General features: G+C 46.1%; 1 protein-coding gene across 2 annotated transcripts in view; it reads left to right on the forward strand.

Moving 5' to 3' along the window:
- FLT4 (fms related receptor tyrosine kinase 4) overlaps nucleotides 1-24,472 on the forward strand; it is a 312,191-nt gene that overhangs the window by 123,600 nt on the left and 164,119 nt on the right. For both annotated transcript variants that reach the window (XM_063928527.1, XM_063928526.1), the window contains exon 2: nucleotides 8,743-8,839. In XM_063928527.1, the coding sequence (XP_063784597.1) occupies nucleotides 8,743-8,839 (97 nt within the window). The remainder of the gene's footprint in view (nucleotides 1-8,742; nucleotides 8,840-24,472) is intronic.

Consider the following 24,472-nt stretch of genomic DNA (forward strand, 5'->3'; position numbering starts at 1 on the left):
AACACTGATCAACACTTATTTTATTTGGTAATCATATTAGAGCAATTTTGGGGTAAATTTGTGGTGCTCCCATTATCTCAAGAACTAGAGCCAATTCGAACAAAAAAAAAACACAACTTTCATTTTTGAATTCAGCAACACCACAATTTCCTATATTCATTCAAATATCATTGGCAGCTAAACAAAAACTGCCTTCTTGTTGGGCCGTGTAATACAGTAAATATCACAAAAATAAAAACATAAATAGTGCCCATATTAGAATATATGAGTGGGTGCACAAACTGGACAAAACAATCATAAATAGAATTAAGAAAAAATGTTGTTGTTTTTTTCTATTATTTTAGACTATTTTAGTCTATGAATCCTAAAATGTAGATAATTATAAAAATGATGAAAAAAATATTCTTGTTCAACCAGCATAAAACATAACTATTACAATTAGTCTTGTTATAAAGCTACAGTTTCCTGAATTATTATGGAGCTAACAAACAGTAATGTCCAAAAATTATGTACTTTGCTTTTACTAAATGTTTTGTACATATATCTCATCAAACAGTCTTTTTCTTAGTATAACCAGACTTGCATCTAACAAAGAGAGCCTCACTCCACCCCGTGAATGGACAGCTCAGTTTTCAAGTTCATCCAGTCCTCTTCCATAGAGCACTATGGATTGAGTCATCCTGAAAAGTGAATTGTTGCACAATTAGTGTTCCGAGCTCAACCACCAAAATCCTGAATCGAGATTAGAATTTGAGATATTTAAAAATATACTGTATATATAGTTTGTAGAAATCACTGCTGTGTAAAGGCAAAAGATCAGCACAACAATTTGCCAACTTAGAAACTATTTGCCAAGAGAATTGAGTTATTTGGCAATCTGAACTGTGGGAGATTTATTTATTTTACAATTATGATTGATTGAAACTTTTTTTTTTTTCTTTGGGCTGGAATTCTCTGTGGATTTGAACTGTTTAGCATATGGTATAGAACAAAAGATGTAATACTGCACAGTTTTACCCGAGGAAACTCACAAACACGGTGAGAATATACAAACTCCATACACATACAGCTCTTTTTTGGGAATCCAGCTAGTTACCAGAAGAAACTTACAAACTGATGAAGAACATACGAACTACACACGTATAGGGCTACAGTTTTACATCTACTGTTAAAATTACACTCAGTTGTGTAGGGCGGAAACTGAATGTTACAGCGGTTTAACTTGTTCTTGGAAAATTGTATAGACTTGTTATTTGTGAGGCACACTCCTGGCAAAAGAAAGAAAATTAATTTGTAGCTTATTTGGATATTTAAGAAGTACTTGAGGTTGTTTTCAACACTTCTAACCCACTAACTGTTCTCCGACCGCATGTCAGTCATTTGTAATCAGAAAAAGGCCAGAGGTCAAGCCAGAAAATGAAAGAAAACCTGTGTTTGTTTACACCTCAATGAGCTACAGACATTGTGAGTAGATTGTTAAAATGTTGCGTTATATTTGTTCAGGAGGAAATTAAGCTCAATCTGAAGATTACATACTAATGTTGAATTTAGGTACAAATTGAAATGAAACCATAGCAACCAATAAGACATTTGCTTTTATTGGCTAGCTTCACCTAAGAAGCTTAAATGACAGATTAATGATTTTAAAAATTGTTTTGTGAAATATTTCAATTACACATTTGGATTTGAAATTTCGGACATTTTGCCAATGTAATTTGGCTTTATGTGTTCTCAGTCCTACCCATACGACTTTATGCAGCAGAATGACTCCTTTCTCTAAACCAGCTCTGTTAATTGACTGTAGATTCTGCAAAACTCAGTGGGTAGTAGGGAAGAAAATCAGAACTCAAAGATTGTATCATTGGAACGTCTGTGAGATGGACTGTGATTTAAGCTACATCAAATTTGTTGAAAACTCTTATCTCTAGTTGAAAGGTAATTGCTGTGTGGTTGCTGTGATTTAGGGGGAGTTGTTCAATCCTTAAGGACACGTGGGGAAGTTGCCCATATTGACCAATCAGATTCTACCATTTTACAGAATGTACTTAAAAGCTGATTGGTTGACAAAATATGTATTTATGAAGAGTTCATCTCCAGCCATGGACAACTGGGAATAGGAGGTATGGTAGAAGTAAGTCATTTAGTACTGGGGATAGGATAGAAAGAAATATTTAAAGGGGAAGACTACTTTTTATGATCTTTGTTTAAAAAAGGTGATTTCTTTGCCTCACTGTTAAGATGGAGAAATTCAATCTAAGCAGGTGGCCACAGGAATTCCCGTCAGAAGTAACAATGTATGGTTTGTATTGCAAGTGGTTTCCCAAAGAATGTGAAATATTTTCATGATGACAGTGGACATTTCAGTGGTAAAATATTAGAATTGTATTAATTCCCAAGTTAGTGTGCAAATGTAACCCTTAATAATTGCAGTAGATAACTTTAATATGAAAGTATAATGTCTCAAAGTAGTATTATGGAGCTGTCATTTGACGGGTCAATAAATATTGTGCCAGTCATTAGCTGGCATGGGTGTTTTACCTCTTTCTTTCCATCTCTCCGCCTCCACCCCTTCTCCTGTCATATCCCATTAGTTTCTCTCTCCTTACCCTCAACTCCAGCTTACCCCACTCACCCATGTCTCCAAGAGGAGTGGGAGTACTGGTGGATACTATAGGTGGTGCTTTCTCTATTCATCAACAGGATGGAGCGTTTGGTGCTACTTCTATACAGCACTGGGGGGGGGGGGGGGGGAGAGGAAAGCAGGAATTTTGTATAATATGCACACAAAGGTGGTGATATAGGGGAAAATGTACTAAGCCAGGCCTGGCCAACCTGTGGCTCTCCAGATGTTGTGAAACTACAAGTCCCATCATGCCTTGCCACAATTTTGCTACTAGGGAATGCTGAAACTGTGGCAGGGCATGCTGGGATTTGTAGTTTCACAAAATCTGAAGAGCCACAGGTTGGCCAGACCTGTACTAAGCAGTGATAAGCATGGAGAAATGAGCCAGTGGAGAAGTTACCCATGGCAACCAATGAGCTGCTCTGTATAATTTGAAAGTATGCAAATTATAAATGTTACTTCAATGCTGATTGGTTGCCATGGGCAACTTCACCACTGGCTCACTTCTCCGCTCTCTTCACTGCTTAGTACATATCCCCCATAGTATGGATGGGGTCACTGGATTCTCTCACACAGGAAGATACTCAGAGGCACATGTGTATATGCCAGATGCCGCAAGAAAGATACAGCGGTTGGCCATGCATGTGCAGAAGGCACATGACAGTGCATTGTATCAGTTTTGGCAACACAGAGGCAGCGCAGAGCACGCCTGTTACAGATGAGACAATTATTATTTTTTATTCACGTCCTTTAGCCCTGCACACTTCCATTGATGGTTTCAGTCAGTAGAAAATATCAATGGTTCCATCCATGGAGACCATTAAAACTCTGTACTATATCGCCCCTCTTTACTGTATCTGACCAGGACAAATCACTCAGAACTGTATCCCTCCGCCTCTCTGCTCACTGACTTATTACACACATTGCTGTTAATTAATGCCGCAGGTAGTGTCGCATACAAATTTCTAGATGTACTTTGATTTTAAGGTTCCTATAGTATGAAACGCCTATGAATCAACGCTGTGACTACAAACACTAAAACAAAGATGATTCATTCTGTCAGATCTATTTCAGAGAAATATATATTTTTTAAGGAAGTTTGTTAAATTATTTTGTATGTGTTTATGTGGCCTATTTGTACTAAAAGTAGCAATACAGATGGCTGTCTACCGCAGGTAATCACAGTCGTAGGAAACCTCCTATTGCCATTGCTGTGGCATCTGGGTGATTCTCGCCCACCTAGTGACACCATATCACTTTGCCGGTCTTGGTTGATATGCGCATATGTGACCAGGCTAGCCATTAACCAGCTCACCCATGAGCAGTACAACTGGAAACCCAGTTCAACTGTCATTTCAGATTATTTTCACCAACAGCTTTAGAATTCTCAACGTGACTTAAAAGGTATATTTAGTAAGAGTTCATCTTATCCTTGTGTACACCAGGTAATGGTTATATAATCTGCCAGGCATTCTATAGCACAGGTTAGCCAGAATAATACCTCATAGAGATCCAGATGTACTAAGCCTTAAAAAGTGATAAAGTGGACGGTGATAAACCACCAACCAACCAGCTCCTAACTGTCATTTTTCAAACATGGCCTGTGACATGGCAGTTAGGAACTGATTGGTTGGTACTTTATCACTCTCCACTTTTTAAGGCTTAGTACATCTGGCCCAGAGTATCTGCAACATTATGATGCATGAAGAGACCTACAGTATCAAAGTGAAATGCAAGTTGGACAATCATTGCTAGTTGCTTGATATTATTAGCCCTAATACTATGATTGAAGCAGGCGATGACCACACTATGGGGCAGCAGCAGAGCTGTATCTATCACTGCAAGACGACTGCCCCCATCTGTATACCTGGTCGCACAGCAGTACGCATTATCAGTGCGCATTGCACCAGCCCTACTATCCCTGTTCCTAAAGACCTGTTTGAAGACAGTCCGCGCACAATCCTGCATAGCCCACAATTCTGCCGACATACCCTCTCATCAGTTTAACACTGTTATCAACCCATTTACACCCCTTCAGTCGTATGAAAAGGCAGCACCTTTAAGGTTAGAATGAGGCAAATATTTAGCACAAGAGGTTTAAAAATGTACAGATATATATATTGTATGTATATATATATATATATATATTTTTTTTATATATATATATATATATATATTTTTATATATATATATATATATATATATATATATTGTCAGCAGCACACAGTATGGGGCCCAGTTATTTCTCACTGTACTTTTTCTTTTGCAAAACCTCCATTTCACTTTGCTTTAGATCATATAACAGAAAGATCGGGCGGTGGACAACGGGCTGATATTTAAAACCTCATTCATCTCCATTACCTTCACAGTTGTCATTAGCAGGCAATTTGCATGTAATCTGAGCCATTAATTAGGAGATTTTTATATGAATGCCATAGAATGATGTCACCCTTTTTGGCACTACGCTCCTGTGCCACCATTAACCAGTCAGTGACAAGTTCTTTAATTTCACAAGTGTCACATTTTTGGTAAGGAGAATGAAGTGTTTGTAACGCTTACTCTTAGCTGAATGCCGGACAGGAATTACATTATGTGCATCCAGAACTGCAGAATACGGTGTAGAAAGCAGCTGGCTTGAATATATATTCCAACAAGCGAACAGCACATTTCTGAAACAGTGTGTGGCAGAGGTACTTAATACAAGCTTTTCATTAGAAGAAATCTGCCAAACCGCACATTCCCATACCTTATTTTATAAATCTTGTGATGTGGGATAAAGCTGTAATCTGGCATACTGTCCAATACGTAAATCATTCTAAAGAACCTCTATACTGCTATTCTTTTGCAAATCTTCCCGAAACCATGAATATTTTACCCATTTCACAGGTAAACTCAAACTTTGCCTCTACATCTACCCCACCATTCCAATTCACCGGTCAACAAAAATAAAAAAAAATTTTATTTTAATTACTATTTTCAGATTCTCTATATATAAAATAACCAAAACATTTGTTTATTTTTTAAAAACTTTGCTTTTGGCCCTTTTACAATGATCAATAAATATTAAAGTTTTTGAATGACAATATAAGGAGAAGCGCTTTTTAGTAAGTAAGGGAGGGGACGAGCGGGGGGAAAGCAAGTGGTATTCTGACCATCATTAAATATATGCAGATAGCTAAACCATGTCCATCTCTCAATGCACAGACAATGAGATTTCTGTAACTGTAAACCTTTTATTAATACAGACTGGAATGATTGTCCATATAATATAGCTGTAGTTCTGCAGAATAGATCACTGTAAATGTAACAAATAAGAGAGTAAACAGTGCACGGAAATAAGATATAAGTCTCTGGGGTAGAGGAGACTTAACACAGCCTGTCAGCAACTCATGCACAGATAACTGAGTAGTAACAAAATGGAGTATGATGGGGGATCATATTTGTTGGCTAATACGAGAAAGACCACACAATCAAAATATGAATAATATTCATTTCTAAACTTTTTTTTATATATTCTGTTACAGTAGTTGTTTGTTTAAAAAAAAAACAATTTGTAAATAAAAGTAATTCAAATTAATAACAAAAGTTTGTTTTATTTTTACATACAATAAAGTTATGAAAATAGGTACATTTTCTTAAAATCCGTAATTTCATTCTGATAGCTACAAAAGCAAACTTTTTCAGGTAAAACAATTTTTTCTTTAATTAGTAGTGTGGAAGAAATAAAAATCAGATATGCAGAACCCAGACTCAAAATTTGTGTTGACCGGTGATAAGTCACTACTTCCATGGGTGCCAAGAGATGAACGGGGCCTAGGTACTGGGGGGACATGACCAAATCCAGGAGGAGTGGCCATGCCCACTCCCCCCAAAAAATTAAATAACGTGCTGCAAAGTGGAACATTTGTCCCCTCTAGCAACTGACTCAGGGCCCCTTCAGCAAGCCCTGGCCCAGGTGATCAGTACTTGCCCCCACCACCACCACCCCTGGTGCCCTTGATGGCATTACATTCTTGTCCATATATTCAACACTCATTAAATGCTGAAATCTATTCAATAATACAGATATTGAGTATTTTGTATGTTGTTTTGAAATGTTAATTAGATTTAACTTTTCGTTCAATTTTACTTAACAAATGTTATATAGATGTATTGTACATAGCAATATGTTAAAATTAACAATTTGATGCAAAAGTATTTAATGTATTAGTTATATTCAATTACATCTGCTGCATGCTTCAAGAATTAATATGCTTACCAGAGACTGTCCTGTGATTGACAGTCCTAGCTCTGCCCAGGACTTAGTTTAGTGCATGTGTTATGGCAGAAGAATACTGGGTGGTTTATACATTTATACAAATGTGTTAGTTTATGACACAAAATGAATACATATAACTTTTACTTCCAGAATTGTCCAAAGCTATAAAATAAAAAATAAAAATTTCCTAGCAACCAATGAGATGTGCTTTTATTGTCTGCCTTGTACTTGCAAGATAAATGGCAGTTGGTGATTGGTTGCTGTGTATGAGATCCCAGGGAGCAGTTGTTGATGGAAGGTGCAGGGGGAAGAGCATGGTGTAGTGAATTGCTGTCCGCTTCTCAATGCTGTGATTTATGGGCCTAGTTCAGACCCAATCTCTGCAACGGCAGCGATCGCAGCCTGACGACCTTTGTGGGGTGCGAAAGCATCTCCCTGGTGTTCATATCTAACTGGTGTGATTGCCTCTGCCTGATTGACAGGCAGAGGCAGTTGCGGGGCAGAAGGGAGCATGCCAACGGCATTAGAACATCGTTGGGTGAGGGGGGGGTGGTCCGGACAACGCAGGTGTCATACGCAGCCACTTCAACGTGAGGAGGGGTAGCCACCTGCCAGCACAGCTAGCCTGCACAGGCAGGGAGCTACTTGGCGGGTGCAAAAGCATCGCCGCCGTGCAATGCTTTTCGCCTGTGCATGGTGGGGGGGTAGTGCCTGACATGCAGGGCGGACTAGCCCTGTCCTGGGCGTCCCCCCGCATGTCAGAGAAACTGATCGTAGATGTGCTAAATTTAGCATATCTACGATCAGGTCTGAATCACCCCCATGTCATTAATAGGGAACAGGGCCAAAATGACGTGATTTGGCAAAAATCTTATCTTCAGTACACCAGAATGCACACTTCAATGGAAAAAGTAGGTGTATCCAGGAGATCCAGGAGGCTAGTCTTCTCTCTCTTAATTTCCCAAACAACCCAGAAGAGTAATCAAATGACAAAATTTGTCCTGGGGATTTTTACACCATAAGAACGGTCAATTATTGTTATCAAATGAGCACATGCAGTAATTAGCAACTGTCTTTTCTTTATCTGAGAGCCAGAAACTGAAAACTTTCCAGTTCCTCCCGAAGCTACATCATTCCGGCACTAGAGCCCGTACTGTTGCTCATGAAGTTATAGCCTGAAATGTGATTCAGCCTATAAAATGGCTGCCTCTAACAAGTGCAGTGCACAAGTAATCTCTAATGCATTTGCCCTTTTGCATCTAACTGGAACTGCATCATAAATTTAGCTCACAACTCTGGTTTTCATCAGGAGAAAAAACTGGCACGAGTGTTGAGAGTTTTCTTTGGTTCATTGAGCCAAAATCACACTAAACGACACACAGTCAAAGTAAACTTGGCAAAGAAACAAAAAAAAAAAGGCATGGGATATCTTAATTGGAAGACCAGCAAATTACTCTTGTACTAAACATAGCAATTTGGGGTGATGGATCGAATAATTCACATTTGCCCCCCCCCCCCCCCTCCCCCTTCCCCGCCCAATCTACTGAACATAGGACATTTACTAACTTTTCACAAGAGTCATTAGCTGCAGGATCTAAATCAATTTTAAAGTCTACAGCCCGTGCCACAGTGGGCTTCAGACATTAAACATTCCACAGGATTTCTGCCTAAATATGAACAAGTCTTTGTTTAACTTTCTTAAATATGTTGACACAGATGGGAGTTGGGGGCCAATTACTCTGGCTAAATGCTAAAGACTTCATGTTTAATTAGCAGATCTAATTTGAAATGTGCAACAAGAGACCTGATTTGAGAGATATGTTTATTTTACTGTTATTTCTCTCTTCTTATGACTCCTCAGATCTGGTGCGTGGATATTCTATGACCCCGCCTGTTCTTGACATCTCAGCTGATGAACTTGTGACTAACGCCAATGACACACTAACTATCACCTGCAGGTAATGGTCTATTGATGAACATGAACAAGAACTGGTTCTCTCTGTGGGTTATACCTCATAATTGTGAAATACTCCAAGTACCCTCCCTCTAAGACCTGCTGCTTGCCAGTGCCTTGCCTCCTCTCTGATAATCACCTGTTACCTTGGTAATAAACCATATTGTGCAATAAAGGGGGAAATGTATAATGTGTGGACAGATTTAGAGTTTGGAGAGAAGCGTGTCTCAGTTGAACTAAAACTTGCAGTGAAAAATAGTATTTGGTCCCTTTGCCATTTGTCCAGGTGCAAATTGATGTTCTTCCGCAGAACTTGTGCTTAATGACCATATACTCTCAATTCAAATCTCTGTATTCCTGTCAACCAGATATTGGCATATAGTGATTGGACTTGTAGTTCAACAACTTTATATAGTACCAGATGGAGAGCCACTGTCCAGGAGGAATATTGCCATTAAGTTCTTTAACCTTACTGGCTACTGTTGTCTGTTGTATACACTGCCAGTACTTGCAATGGCGCCTTACCTCATTCAGAAAAAAACATAAAATAATATTTTGGGGGAGATGTATTAAACCTTAAAGCAGGGGTGGGGAACCTTTTTTCTGCCATGGACCATTTGGATTTTTTTAACATCATTCGTGGGCCATTTTTGAAGTGTGCCACCCCCTAAAGCGTGCACCGCGCTCCTGGGAAAGTAGGTGTGGCTTTACACATTATGCCCACATTAGTGCTCCTTACACATAATGGCCCCAGTAATAGCTGCTTATACATACTGCCCCAGTAATGTCCACAGTAGTGCCAGATACACATAATGCCCCAGTACAGTGCCAGTTACACATAATGCCCCAGTACAGTGCCAGTTACACATAATATTCTCAGTACAGTGCCAGTTACACATAATACCCCAGTATAGTGCCAGTTACATATAATGTCCCCAGCAGGGCACTCACCACCACTGCAGGAGAGGTCCCATTCAGACTCCTACACATCACCGATCCAGGTCCACACTATCTCACCACCACCTCCTTTGATCAGCAGCAGCCTCCAGTGAACAAGTGTGCTAGACGCCAGGCACAGGTGTCTCAGAACAGCAGGAGCTCAGAAGACATGCGGCGGACACACTCATACAGACTTCGCACCAAGCACTACGTAACGCACCCAACCCACATTCTCCTTGGGTGCCAGGCCACGCCCTCTCCTAGTCCCGCCCACCGTTGCCTTGGCCAGGGTAACCCAAGCCCCCCTCCATCAGATGCCATTTTCCTCCTATTCTCATTTTCTGCCTTCCCCCTCCTAGTCCTGCCTGCTGCTGTCCCACTAACCCACGTCCCCCTCCGTCTGTCCCCTCCATCCGTCCCCATCCTAGTCCTGCCTGCAGTTTCCCTGGAAACCTGGCCGGGCCAGGAGAAATGACTTTGTGGACCTTATATCTCTGCTTTAGAGAGAGAGATAAAGTACCAACCAACCAGCTCCTAACTGCCATTTTTCAAACAGAGCCTGTATCATTGCAGTTAGGAGCTAATTGGTTGGTACATTTAACTCTACACTTTATCTCTCTCCAAAGTTTGATGCATCTCCCCATTGTCTTTTTACCTCCTTGTAGCCCACAACAACATGTTAATTGTTATTATCTATGGTTTTGCTGCAAATCCTATAGTAATACAAAACCTACACTGATAAAATGTAATAAGAACAGCTACGTTCAAGTTGCATATATGGCCCCACATATTTTGCTACTGTATATCTAAGGTGTAAAGTGATGATATGTTTATAGTAGGTTGCATGTGAATACATTATACTTGCTACTAGCCCCTAGCCATTGGCCGTTAACAGCATGTTTCACCTACAGAGTCATGCATGTCCACTATATGACCCATCATTACATATATAAATGTACTCTAAGGGGTACATTTACTAACATTCGTAATTTCCGAAAAAAGGTCAAAGTTCAATCACGAATGACATCGAAAGTGTAAAACTGCAACTTTTTGAATTTGTTACGATGGATTTACTAAGCTGTCGTATTCGGGTTTTTCTTTTCTTCCGATGTCGATGTCATTCGTGTTTTTTTTGTGTTTTTTACGGCAGTGATTAGCAAAACACTGCCGACTTTTTTACAATTAATCTCGGCCGGATCTGTGTGATCCGTGCTGGGGTTCTATTTTTTTTTTTTTTAATTAAACACTGTAAAATTTAAAAAAAAAAATTGCGTGGGGTCCCCCCTCCTAAGCATAACCAGCCTCGGGCTCTTTGAGCCGATCCTGGTTGCCGAAATATGGGTAAAAAATTGACAGGGGTTCCCCCATATTTAAGCAACCAGCATCGGGCTCTGCGCCTGGTCCTGGTTCCAAAAATACGGGGGACAAAAAGAGTAGGGGTCCCCCGTATTTTTAAAACCAGCACCGGGCTCCACTAGCTGGACAGATAATGCCACAGCCGGGGGTCACTTTTATATAGTGCCCTGCGGCCGTGGCATCAAAAATCCAACTAGTCACTCCTGGCCGGGGTACCCTGGGGGAGTGGGGACCCCTTCAATCAAGGGGCCCCCCCCCCAGCCACCCAAGGGCCAGGGGTGAAGCCCGAGGCTGTCCCCCCCATCCAATGGGCTGCGGATGGGGAGGCTGATAGCCTTTGTTGTAAAAGAAAAGATATTGTTTTTAGTAGCAGTACTACAAGGCCCAGCAAGCCTCCCCCGCATGCTGGTACTTGGAGAACCACAAGTACCAGCATGCGACGGAAAAACGGGCCCGCCGGTACCTGTAGTACTACTACTAAAAAAATACCCAAAAAAAGACAAGACACACACACCGTGAAAGTATAATTTTATTACATACATACATACACACATACATACATACTTACCTTAAGTTCCCACGCAGGTCGGTCCTCTTCTCCAGTAGAATCCAAGGGGTACCTGTTGAAGAAATTATACTCACGAGATCCAGGGGTCCAGGCTCCTCGGGAAATCCAGGGGTAATCCACGTACTTGAAAAAAACAAAAAAAAACGGTGTCCCGACCACGAACTGAAAGGGGACCCATGTTTGCACATGGGTCACCTTTCCACGAATGCCAGAAACCCACTTTGACTTCTGTCTAAGTGGGTTTCTTCAGCCAATCAGGGAGCGCCACGTTGTAGCACTCTCCTGATCAGCTGTGTGCTCCTGTCCTCACTGACAGGCAGCACACGGCAGTGTTACAATGTAGCGCCTATGCGCTACATTGTAACCAATGATGGGAACTTTCTGCCCTGCGGTTGACCTAAAGTGACGTCACCGCTGAGCAAGAAAGTTCCCAGCATTGGTTACAATGTAGCGCATAGGCGCTACATTGTAACACTGCCGTGTGCCGCCTGTCAGTTAGGACAGGAGCACACAGCCGATCAGGAGAGTGCTACAACGTGGCGCTCCCTGATTGGCTGAGGAAACCCACTTAGACATCAGTCAGAGTGGGTTTTCTGGCAGTCGGGAAAAGGGGATCCATGTGCAAACATGGGTCCCCTTTTAGTGCGTGGCTCGGGTAAGCGGTTTTTTTTTTTTTTCAAGTACGTGGATTACAAAGGATTTCTCCGAGGACCCTGGGCCCCTGGATCTCGTGAGTATAATTTCTTCAACAGGTACCCCTTGGATTCTACTGGAGAAGAGGACCGACCTGCGTGGGAACATAAGGTAAGTATGTATGTATGTGTGTATGTATGTAATAAAATTATACTTTCACGGTGTGTGTGTCTTGTGTTTTTTTGGGTATTTTTTTAGTAGTAGTACTACAGGTACCAGCGGGCCCGTTTTTCCGCCGCATGCTGGTACTTGTGGTTCTCCAAGTACCAGCATGCGGGGGAGGCTTGCTGGGACTTGTAGTACTGCTACTAAAAACAATATCTTTTCTTTTACAACAAAGGCTATCAGCCTCCCCATCCGCAGCCCATTGGATGGGGGGGACAGCCTCGGGCTTCACCCCTGGCCCTTGGGTGGCTGGGGGGGGGGGACCCCTTGATTGAAGGGGTCCCCACTCCCCCAGGGTACCCCGGCCAGGAGTGACTAGTTGGATTTTTGATGCCACGGCCGCAGGGCACTATATAAAAGTGACCCCCGGCTGTGGCATTATCTGTCCAGCTAGTGGAGCCCGGTGCTGGTTTTAAAAATACGGGGGACCCCTACTCTTTTTGTCCCCCGTATTTTTGGAACCAGGACCAGGCGCAGAGCCCGATGCTGGTTGCTTAAATATGGGGGAACCCCTGTCAATTTTTTCCCCATATTTCTGCAACCAGGATCGGCTCAAAGAGCCCGAGGCTGGTTATGCTTAGGAGGGGGGACCCCACGCAATTTTTTTTTAATAAAATAACAACTTTCCCACCCCTTCCCACTGATATACATGCACGGATCTCATGGATCCCTGCATGCCTATCCAATCACGGAAAAAAAAAGTAGGTCTGTTTTTTTTTAGCACTTTTTTACGAGTTGTAATTTTTCACGGCAGTGTTTGTTTGTTTTTTGCTGTGCACTTCTTAGTAAATGACTGAGATTCATACTTAAACAGCCGCGTTTTGACCGATGGTGTATTCATTCGTGATTTTTTTCTTGGACTTCAAAATATTACGAATGCCCTCATCACTGCCGTGATTATTGCTTAGTAAATTACCGAGATGACACTTTGATGGAAAAACGGCATCTCGGTCAAAATCGGGAGCTTAGTAAATTTACCCCTAAGTATGTTTTATTTTATTAATACCCAGTGGTCGAAGTGGAAATTTTTAAGTGGGGGTATGGAACGGTGAAGATTGTAATTATGCGCGTGCCAAAGGCGCGTGCGCTCTGTAAAAAGGGTGTGTGGTCACTCAAAAAGGGGGCATGTCCATAAGTGTATTGGACCACACCATATACACATTATGCACCACAATAGTAGGACCCCTTATACTAGGGGTGGGCAAAATGCGGCCCGCAAACCGATCCTACCCGGCCCACTGCCTCCCACCAGCGAGCAATGACAAGCGGCCCGACCAGCTGAGCTGCTTGTCATTGCTCTGCACTGCAGTACCTCCAAGCTGCCAGCGGCGCCTCTCTCCCCTGCTGCTGCGTTGTAGCAGCCTCCTCCAGAGTCCCCAGTGACAACGGCTGTGTTCAGCCGAGAAGGGGGCGGGGCTACGTGCCGATGAGGGGCGGGGCTACACGGGACCTCAGGGGGCGGAGCTACACGGGACAAGAGCCAGACTGCTACAGATCCATCCTTCCTGTCACTGCCAGCCAGATCAGTAAGTTAATGGGAAAAGTGAAAGTGTGTGTGTGTGTGTGTGTGTGTGTGTGTGTGATAGTGTGCATATATTTGTGTGTGCGGGCAGTGGCGTCAGACTGTTTTTAGGTTTGGGGGAGAGATCTTTAGCTCTCGCTGTACCAACCCCTCCCGTGTTCTGTAACCATGTCACCCCCATGTTCTGTCACTATGTCACCCCCCCCCCCCCGTGTTCTGTCACTGTGTCACCCCCCTGTGTTCTGTCACTGTGTCACCTCCCCGTGTTCTGTCACTGTGTTACCTCCCCGTGTTCTGTCACTGTGTCACACCCCCGTGTTCTGTCACTGTGTCACCTCCCCGTGTTCTGTCACTGTGTCACCCCCCCGTGTTCTGTCACTGTGTCACCTCCCCGTGTTCTGTCACTGTGTCACCCCCCCCGTGTTCTGTCACTGTGTCACCTCCCCGTGTTCTGTCACTGTGTCACACCCCCTGTGTTCTGTCACTGTGTAACCTCCCCGTGTTCTGTCGCTGTCAACCCCACCATGTTCTGTCACCATGTCACACCCCCCGTGTTCTGTCACTGTCACCCCCACCGTGTTCTGTCACCCCCCCTCCCCGTTTTCTTTCACTGTGTCACACCCCCCGTGTTCTGTCACCGTGTCACACATCCGTGTTCTGTCACTGCCACCCCCACCGTGTTCTGTCACTGTGTCACACCCCCCAGTGTTCTGTCACTGTCACCCCCCTCCCCGTGTTCTGTCACCGTGTCACCCCCACCATGTTCTGCAACTGTCAACCCCCCCCCCCGTGTTCTTTCACTGTGTCACACCCCCCCGTGTTCTGTCACCCCCCCTCCCCGTTTTCTTTCACTGTGTCACACCCCCCGTGTTCTGTCACCGTGTCACACATCCGTGTTCTGTCACTGTCACCCCCACCGTGTTTTGTCACTGTGTCACACCCCCCGTGTTCTGTCACTGTCACCCCCTCCCCGTGTTCTGTCACCGTGTCACCCCCACCATGTTCTGTCACTGTCACCCCCCCTCCCCGTGTTCTTTCACTGTGTCACACCCCCCGTGTTCTGTCACCGTGTCACACATCCGTGTTCTGTCACTGTCACCCCCCCTCCCCGTGTTCTGTCACTGTCACCCCCACCGTTTTCTGTCACTGTGTCACACACCCGTGTTCTGTCACTGTCACCCCCCCCCTCCCCGTGTTCTGTCACCGTGTCACCCCCACCGTGTTCTGTCACCGTGTCACCCCCACCGTGTTCTGTCACTGTATCACACCCCCCGTGTTCTGTCACCCCCACCGTGTTCTGTCACCGTGTCACCCCCACCGTTTTCTGTCACTGTGTCACACACCCGTGTTCTGTCACTGTCACCCCCTCCTCCCCGTGTTCTGTCACCCCCACCGTGTTCTGTCACTGTGTCACACACCCGTGTTCTGTCACTGTCACCCCCCCTCTCCGTTTTCTGTCACCGTGTCACCCCCACCGTGTTCTGTCACCGTGTCATACACCCGTGTTCTGTCACCCCCCCTCCCCGTGTTCTGTCACCGCGTCACCCCCCCCCATGTTCTGTCACCGTGTCACCCCCACCGTGTTCTGTCACTGTGTCACCCCCCCGTGTTCTGTCACCCCCACCGTGTTCTGTCACCATGTCACCCCCACCGTGTTCTGTCACTGTGTCACCCCCACCGTGTTCTGTCACCGTGTCACACCTTTCCCCAGGGGCCATAAGACACTGGATAATTTGCTTGCTGCACAATAATTATCCTAAATAAAATGTTAATGTGTAAAACGGCTCTCTACCTGCCGTAATGTGTGTAAAAGGGGCTCTACCTGGTGTAATGTGTGTAAGTGGCGCTGTGTGGCGCAGTTTGAATAATGGAGACTATTGTGCAGCCTAATATGAATCTGTATTATTTTTTGCCCACACCCCTTCCACATGAAGCCACGTCCCTATATTTTTGGCAAGTGGGGCGAGCTGCTATTTTGTATGTGGCCCTCGGATACTGACAGGAAATGTCAAGTGGCCCCTCAGCTGAAATAATTGCCCACCCCTGCCTTATACTATCTAGTACTGGTGCCCCCTACACATTATCCCACACGGAATGAGCCAAAATTCCCACGGAATGAGCCAAAATTCACATTATGCTACACGGAATGAGCCAAAATTCACTATATGCCACACGGAATGAGCCAAAATTCACTATATGCCAAAAGGAATGAGCCAAAATTCACAATATGCCACCCAGTATGAGCCGAAATTCGCAATATGCCACCCAGTATGAGTCTAAATTCACAATATGCCACCAAGTTTGAGCCAAAATTCATAATATGCGACCCAGTATGAGCCAAAATTCACATTATCCCACACAGTGGCGGAACTAGCGAGCGGTGGGCCCATGTGCGACAAAATGGCTTGCCCCCCCCCATCCCATCCAAGTCTACCCCCTCACCCCTGGAGAGGATCTGGTGAGGAGGCCCTGCTCAGGGAAGTGGATACCTAGCAACAGTGCCGTAACTAGACATTTTAGCACTGTGTGCAAGAAACGGCATCAGAGCCCCACCCCTGCATGCAAAACAGGGGCAGTGCGCGCAAAAATACATAGTGGCGTGGCTTCGTGGGGAAGGGGTGTGGCCACAAAATAATACCAATTCATAAAACGGTGCACAGTAGTCTCCATTATTCAAATTACGCCGCACAGTAGCACCACTACACCAGGTATTTAGGCGCAAAACTGTGTATATAAGCTGCTATAGGGGAAAAATCACTCAGTATAGTGTACATCCCTGTATTATATAGCGCTGTGGTGTGTGCTGGCATACTCTCTCTCTGTCTCTCCAAAGGGCCTGGTGGGGGAACTGTCTTCAAATAGAGCATCCCCTGTGTGTGTGGTGTGTCGGTACGCGTGTGTCGACATGTCTGAGGTAAAAGGCTCCTCTAAGGAGGTGATAGAGCGGATATGTGTGTGGGAGGGTGTCTCCGTCGACAACGCCGACACCTGTTTGGGTATGTGTAAGTGCTGAGGTAAAATTATTGCACAAAAGGTTAGGGAACAGAAAGGAAATCTACCCTGGTCTGTCCCTATGTCACAGAGTCCTTCAGAGTCTCTCTATGTTCACTATCCAAAATAACAAAGTATCGACACGGAGTTTAACTCCACTGTCGACTACGATAATGCAAAGTTACAGCCAAGAGGGCTAAAAGATATTCAATATATGATTATTGGAATAAAAGATGATTTGCATATCACTGATGACTCATCTGTCCCTGACACGAGAGTACACATGTTAAGGGGAAGAATGCTGAGGTAAATTTCCCTCCTCTCATGAGGAAAAAGAGCGGGAATCTCCAGACAAGAGACGGCAGCTTCCCACAAGAGAATTCTCAGGCTGTATCCTTTCCCCACTAGGGCCAGGATGTGTTGAGAATCTTCCCCTTGGGTGTCCTGTTTGCACTAGCTATTCTCAGGGATCCTGCATATAGTGTGCACATTCTAGTATACTACCCAGACCGGCGATTGTGTTGGCATGGGTTTATAGCGCTGTGGCAGCGTGGACAGGTACCTTATCAGCAGAGATTGAGACCCTAGTATGCATATAAATATTTTAAGATGCTGTCTTAAGTGATAGATATATAATTATAAAGCATGCCCAAAGGGACATGAGTATACTGGGTCCTAGAGACAAAAGCTATGTCGATTTCTGCTTGACGTGTCCTGTAGAATATACATTGGACAGATGATGCCGACTTAAGAGGCATATGGAAGGCTGAGGATTGTGTGGAGAAAGGTTCTCGGGCCTGGTCTCCACAGCTATAGCTGGTAATTCTGATATTTTGCCTTATATTCCTGCACAGCCTAGGAAAGCACGACATTATTAAATGCAGCTTTTCGAATAAAGAAACAAGAAAGTCTGAGGTGCGTCCTTTCTTGTCAGAGCCGGGGGCAGAGGAAAGAAGCTGTACAACACAGCTAGTCCCCAGGAACAGAAGTCCTCCCCGGCCTCTACAAAAATCCACCGCATGTCGCTGGGGCTCCACAGGCGGAGCTAGGCCCGGTGGGGACACGCCTTCGTAAGTTCAGCCACAAGTGGGTTCACTCCCTGTTAGATCCCTGGGCAATAGAAATTGTATCGCAGGGATACAGGCTGGACTGTGAGAAGATGCCCCCTCACCGAGGACCCGGCGGGCTTCCCCCCAAGAGAGGGAGCCAGTGTTAACTGCAATTCGTAAATTGTATCTTCAACAGGTGGTGGTCAAGGGTCCCCTCCTTCAACAAGAGGGTGTTATTATTCGACCATGTTATAATCCCGAAACCAGACGGTTCGGTTAGACCCATATTGTATTAAAATCCCTGAACATATACCTGAAAAGGTTCAGGTTCAAGATGGAATCGCTAAGAGCGGTCATTGCAAGCCTGAAATGAATCGGGACATAAGGGATGCATACCTTCGTGTCCCCATTTATCCACCTCATCAGGCATACCTCAGAATTGCGGTACGGGATTGTCATTACCAATTTCACCAAGGTAATGGCGGATATGATGGTGCTCCTGCGGAAGCAAGGTGTCACTATTATCACATACTTGGATGATCTCCTCATAAAAGCGAGATCAAGAGAGCAGTTGCTGGACAGCGTATCACCTTCTCTGGAAGTGAAACGGCAACACGACTGGATTCTATATATTCCGAAGTCGCAGTTGGTTCCTACAGCTCATCTGCCTCGCCTAGGCATGATCCTAGACACAGACCAGAAGAGGGTTTATCTCCCGATAGAGAGAGCTCAGGAGCTCATGACACTGGTCAGGAATCCATTGAAAACCAAAACAGGTGTCAGTGCATCACTGCACTCGAGTCCTGGGAAGGATGATGGCATCATACGAGGCCATCCCCTTCGGCTGGTTCCATGCAAGGACAATGGAACTTACTGGACAAGTGGTCCGGATCACATCTTCAGATGCATCGGTTAATCACCCTATCCCCCAGGGCCAGGGTGTCTCTCCTGTGGTGGCTGCGGAGTGCTCACCTTCTCGAGGGCCGCAGATTCGGCATTCAGGACTGGGTCCTGGTGACCACGGATGCAAGCCTCCGAGGGTGGGGGGCAGTTACACAGGGAAGAAAATTCCAAGGTTTGTGGTCAAGCCAACAGACTTGCCTTCACATCAATATCCTGGAACTAAGGGCCATATACAACGCCCTAAGTCAAGCGGAGTTCCTGCTTCGCGACCAACCGGTTCTGATCCAGTCAGACCGCAGGGGCTCATGTAAACCGCCAGGGCGGCACAAGGAGCAGGGTGGCGAGGGTAGAAGCCACCAGAATTCTTCGCTGGGCGGAGAATCAAGTAAGCGCACTGTCAGCAGTGTTCATTCCGGGAGTGGACACGACCTCCACCCGGGAAAGTGGTGACTTCATCAGGAAGTCTTCGCGCAGTTTTGCAAATTGATGGAAACTGCCTCAGGTGGACTACATGGCGTCCCACCTCAATAAAAAGATAAAAAAGGTTTTACGCTGGGTCAAGGGACTCTCAGGCGATAGCTGTGGTCGCACTAGTAACACCGTGGGTGTTCCAGTCGGTCTATATATTCCCTCCTCTTCCTCTCAGACCCAAGGGCTGAGAATTGTAATAAACAGAGGAGTGTGAACAATATTCTTTGCTCCGGATTGGTCAAGAGGACTCGGTACCCGGAACTGCAAGAAATGCTCTCAGAGGACCCATGGCCTCTGCCTCTCAGTCAGGACATGTTGCAACAGGGACCCTGTCTGATCCAAGACTTACCGCGGCTGCGTTGGACGGCATGGCGGATGAACGCCGGATCCTAGTGGAAAAGGGCATTCCGGATGCAGTTATTCCTATGCTGATAAAGGCTAGGAAAGACGTGACAGCAAGACTTTTTCACTGTATATGGCGAAAATAGGTTGCTTGGTGTGTGGCCGGGAAGGCCCTACAGAGGAATTCCAGGGGGGTCGATTCCTGCACTTCCTACAGTCAGGAGTGACTATGGGCCTAAAATTAGGATCCATAAAGGCCAAGATTTCGGCCCTATCCCTTTTTCTCTCAAAAAGAACTGGCTTCACTGCCTGAAGTTCGGACGTTGTTACAGGGGTGCTGCATATTCAGCCCCTTTTGTGCCTCCAGTGGCACCTTGGGATCTTAACGTGTGTTGGATTCCTAAAATCCCACTGGTTTGAGCCACTTAAGACCGTGGAGCTAAAATATCTCACGTGGAAAGTGGTCATGCTTTTGGCCTTAGCTTGGACTAGGCGTGTGTCAGAATTGGCGGCTTTGTCATGTAAAAGCCCATATCTGATCTTCCATATGGAAAGGGCAGAATGGAGGACTCGTCCCCAATTTCTCCCTAAGGTGGTATCATCGTTTCATTTGAACCAACCTATTGTGGTGCCTGCGGCTACTAGGGACTTGAAGGATTCCAAGTTGCTGGACGTAGTCCGGGCCCTGAAACTTTATGTTTCCAGGACGGCTAGAGTCAGAAAAACTGACTCGCTATTTATCCTGCATGCACCCAACAAGCTGGGTGCTCCTGCTTCAAAGCAGACTTTTGCTCGCTGAATCTGTAGCACGATTCAGCTTGCACATTCTGCGGCTGGACTGCCGCATCCTAAATTAGTAAAAGCCCATTCCACGAGGAAGGTGGGCTCTTCTTGGGCGGCTGCCCGAGGGGTCTCGGCTTTACAACTTTGCCGAGCTGCTACTTGGTCGGTTCAAACACTTTTGCAAAATTCTACAAGTTTGATACCCTGGCTGAGGAGGACCTTGAGTTTGCTCATTCGGTGCTGCAGAGTCATCCGCACTCTCCCGCCCGTTTGGGAGCTTTGGTATAATCCCCATGGTCCTTACGGAGTACCCAGCATCCACTAGGACGTCAGAGAAAATAAGAATTTACTCACCGGTAATTCTATTTCTCGTAGTCCGTAGTGGATGCTGGGAGCCCGTCCCAAGTGCGGACTCTCTGCAATATATGTATATAGTTATTGCTTAACTAAAGGGTTATTGTATGAGCCATCTGTTGAGAGAGGCTCAGTTATTGTTCATACTGTTAACTGGGTATAGTTATCACGAGTTGTACGGTGTGATTGGTGTGGCTGGTATGAGTCTTACCCTGGATTCCAAATCCTTTCCTAGTAATGTCAGCTCTTCCGGGCACAGTTTCCCTAACTGAGGTCTGGAGGAGGGGCATAGAGGGAGGAGCCAGTGCACACAAGATATAGTACCTAATCTTTCTTTTAAGAGTGCCCAGTCTCCTGCTGAGCCCGTCTATACCCCATGGTCCTTACGGAGTACCCAGCATCCACTACGGACTACGAGAAATAGAATTACCGGTGAGTAAATTCTTATTTTTACACATTGCGGCAGGCAGATTCCCCCTTTTTACACATTGCGGCAGGCAGATTCCCCGTTTTTACACATTGCGGCAGGCAGATTCCCCCTTTTTACACATTGCGGCAGGCAGATTCCCCGTTTTTACACATTGCGGCAGGCAGATTCCCCCTTTTTACACACTACGGCAGGCAGATTCCCCGTTTTTACACATAGCGGCAGGCAGATTCCCCATTTTTACACATAGCGGCAGGCAGATTCCCCGTTTTTACACATTGCGGCAGGCAGATTCCCACTTTTTACACATAGCGGCAAGCAGATTCCCCTTTTTTACACATTGCGGCAAGCAGATTCCCCCTTTTTACACATTGTGGCAGACAGTCCCCTTTTTTTGAAGAAAGAAAGAAAGAAAGAAAGAAAGAAAGAAAGAAAGAAAGAAAGAAAGAAAGAAGAATTATACTTACCCTCTCCGCTGGCTCAGGCTCCTCGGTGCAGCGTCAGACGATTCCCGGGCAGGAGAGAAGGAGGAGGAGGGAGGTGGAGGAGGGAGCCGCAGCAGCGCTGTGTTATTGGTGGAGGCGCTGCTGCTCCTCTGCTTCACTATAGGCTGTTCTCGGAAGACAGCCTATAGTGAAGCAGAGGGGCTGCAGCAGCAGCGCCTCCACCAGTAACAAAGCGCTGCTGCGGCTCCCTCCTCCTCCTTCTCCCCCGTACCGCTGCTCCTCTCCTCTCTGGGCGGCTGTGCGCTGCGGGCAGCGGTTGCCCGCAGCACGCAGCGGCTAATGAGTCAGTTTGACTCATTACATGCTTTGGGCCCCTGGACAGAGGCGGGCCCCAGTGCAACGCACTGGTTGCACTGGCGGTAGTTCCGCCTCTGATCCCACATAGTATGATCCACAATTCAGGGATAGGGACAGAGAGTGACAGAAGTGACAGGGAGAGTGACAGAGTGTCACAAAACGGAGGTTTACAGCGCTTCCCAGTCGCACTTTGGCCTACCTGCGGCGCATTCTAAAGCGCGGTCCACCATTCACTGGTCCATCCGGCATCCCGCGCTGTTAATCACAGCATCCATTTCAGGATAGTTAGGCTTCGGCTCCTTCCCGGCCTGCTAGGCCTCAGTCCACTCTGAAGCCTAGCCTGGAGTACTGCATGTTACTTCCTGATCAGCTCACTCTGCAGAGAACTCTCCAACCAGGTAGTGTTTCCCTGACATGTGATCCCTTCAGCCTATCACCAGAGAGCAAGGGATATATATTCCAGCTCCAAGCACTGGGAAGCTGTTAGTGCTTTGTTGTCTTCAAGCCTGTAGAGAGCTCCTGCAATCTCCTGCTAAAAGAGACAGTGCATTCCCAACTTCAGCACTTCCTGACTCCTATCTCCAGGATATCCGCAAACCTGCACCGTTGGTTATCTCATCTCCAGGATATCTGCAAACCTGCACCACTGGTTATCTCATCTCCAGGATATCTGCAAACCTGCATCACTGGTTATCTCATCTCCAAGATATCTGCAAACCTGCACCTCTGGTTATCTAATCTCCAGGATATCCAGCTAGCCTGTACTGCTGGTTCAATCTCAGCTTCCAGCTATCCTGAACTGCTGGTTCAATCCCAGCTTCCAGCTATCCAGTTATCCTGAACTGCTGGTTCAATCCCAGCTTCCAGCTATCCTGAACTGCTGGTTCAATCCCAGCTTCCAGCTATCCTGAACTGCTGGCTCAATCCCAGCTTCCAGCTATCCTGAACTGCTGGCTCAATCCCAGCTTCCAGCTATCCTGAACTGCTGGTTCAATCCCAGCTTCCAGCTATCCTGAACTGCTGGTTCAATCCCAGCTTCCAGCTATCCTGTACTGCTGGTTCAATCCCAGCTTCCAGCTATCCTGTACTGCTGGTTCAATCCCAGCTTCCAGCTATCCTGTACTGCTGGTTCAATCCCAGCTTCCAGCTATCCTGTACTGCTGGTTCAATCCCAGCTTCCAGCTATCCTGTACTGCTGGTTCAATCCCAGCTTCCAGCTATCCTGTACTGCTGGTTCAATCCCAGCTTCCAGCTATCCTGTACTGCTGGTTCAATCCCAGCTTCCAGCTATCCTGTACTGCTGGTTCAATCCCAGCTTCCAGCTATCCTGTACTGCTGGTTCAATCCCAGCTTCCAGCTATCCTGTACTGCTGGTTCAATCCCAGCTTCCAGCTATCCTGTACTGCTGGTTCAATCCCAGCTTCCAGCTATCCTGTACTGCTGGTTCAATCCCAGCTTCCAGCTATCCTGTACTGCTGGTTCAATCCCAGCTTCCAGCTATCCTGTACTGCTGGTTCAATCCCAGCTTCCAGCTATCCTGTACTGCTGGTTCAATCCCAGCTTCCAGCTATCCTGTACTGCTGGTTCAATCCCAGCTTCCAGCTATCCTGTACTGCTGGTTCAATCTCAGCTTCCAGCTATCCTGAACTGCTGGTTCAATCTCAGCTTCCAGCTAACCTGTAATGCTGGTTCAATCCCAGCATCCAGCTATCCTGGCAGTGAAAAGGAGACCTGCAGTGCGGTGGCGGTGAGGTCCCTCTGACTGCCGCCATTTGAAATCTGCCACGGACCAGCAACCAATCTGGCCGCTCCGATTGGCAGCACTGTATTTCAGAGCTGGCAGCACCAGCAGCGGCGGCATGGGGGGGGTCAGTGCTCGAAGTGCCGGTATGCCATACCGGTGTATATCGGCCTACTTTGAGCACTGTTACTACCTAAAGATGACTCCCTTCTTTGAAACTGCCCACCCGGCATCACCATATTCCCGTTCAAGTGCCCAACCTAGGTGTTGGTTCATATTAACCATTTCAGAGATGTCTCTTTACCAGAGCCGGCGCTAACCGCTCAGCAGCTCCTGCAAAGCAGGGAGGCGCTGGTTGGAAGAGGCGCTCTCCCCGCTCTGCTGTTGCTGCTGGCTCCTGGTTGCCGCTGCGTCTGTCACAATGTATGACAGACGCAGGCAACGTGAAGTGCGGCTCCGGCTCCCTCCCTCCAGTTTCCACCACCTCCTCATGGCCGTGGCTTGGGGGGCACGTCACCTGGGCGCCTGAT

The sequence above is a fragment of the Pseudophryne corroboree genome, chromosome 6, assembly GCF_028390025.1.
Source record: "Pseudophryne corroboree isolate aPseCor3 chromosome 6, aPseCor3.hap2, whole genome shotgun sequence".
Classification (NCBI taxonomy): Eukaryota; Metazoa; Chordata; class Amphibia; order Anura; family Myobatrachidae; genus Pseudophryne; species Pseudophryne corroboree.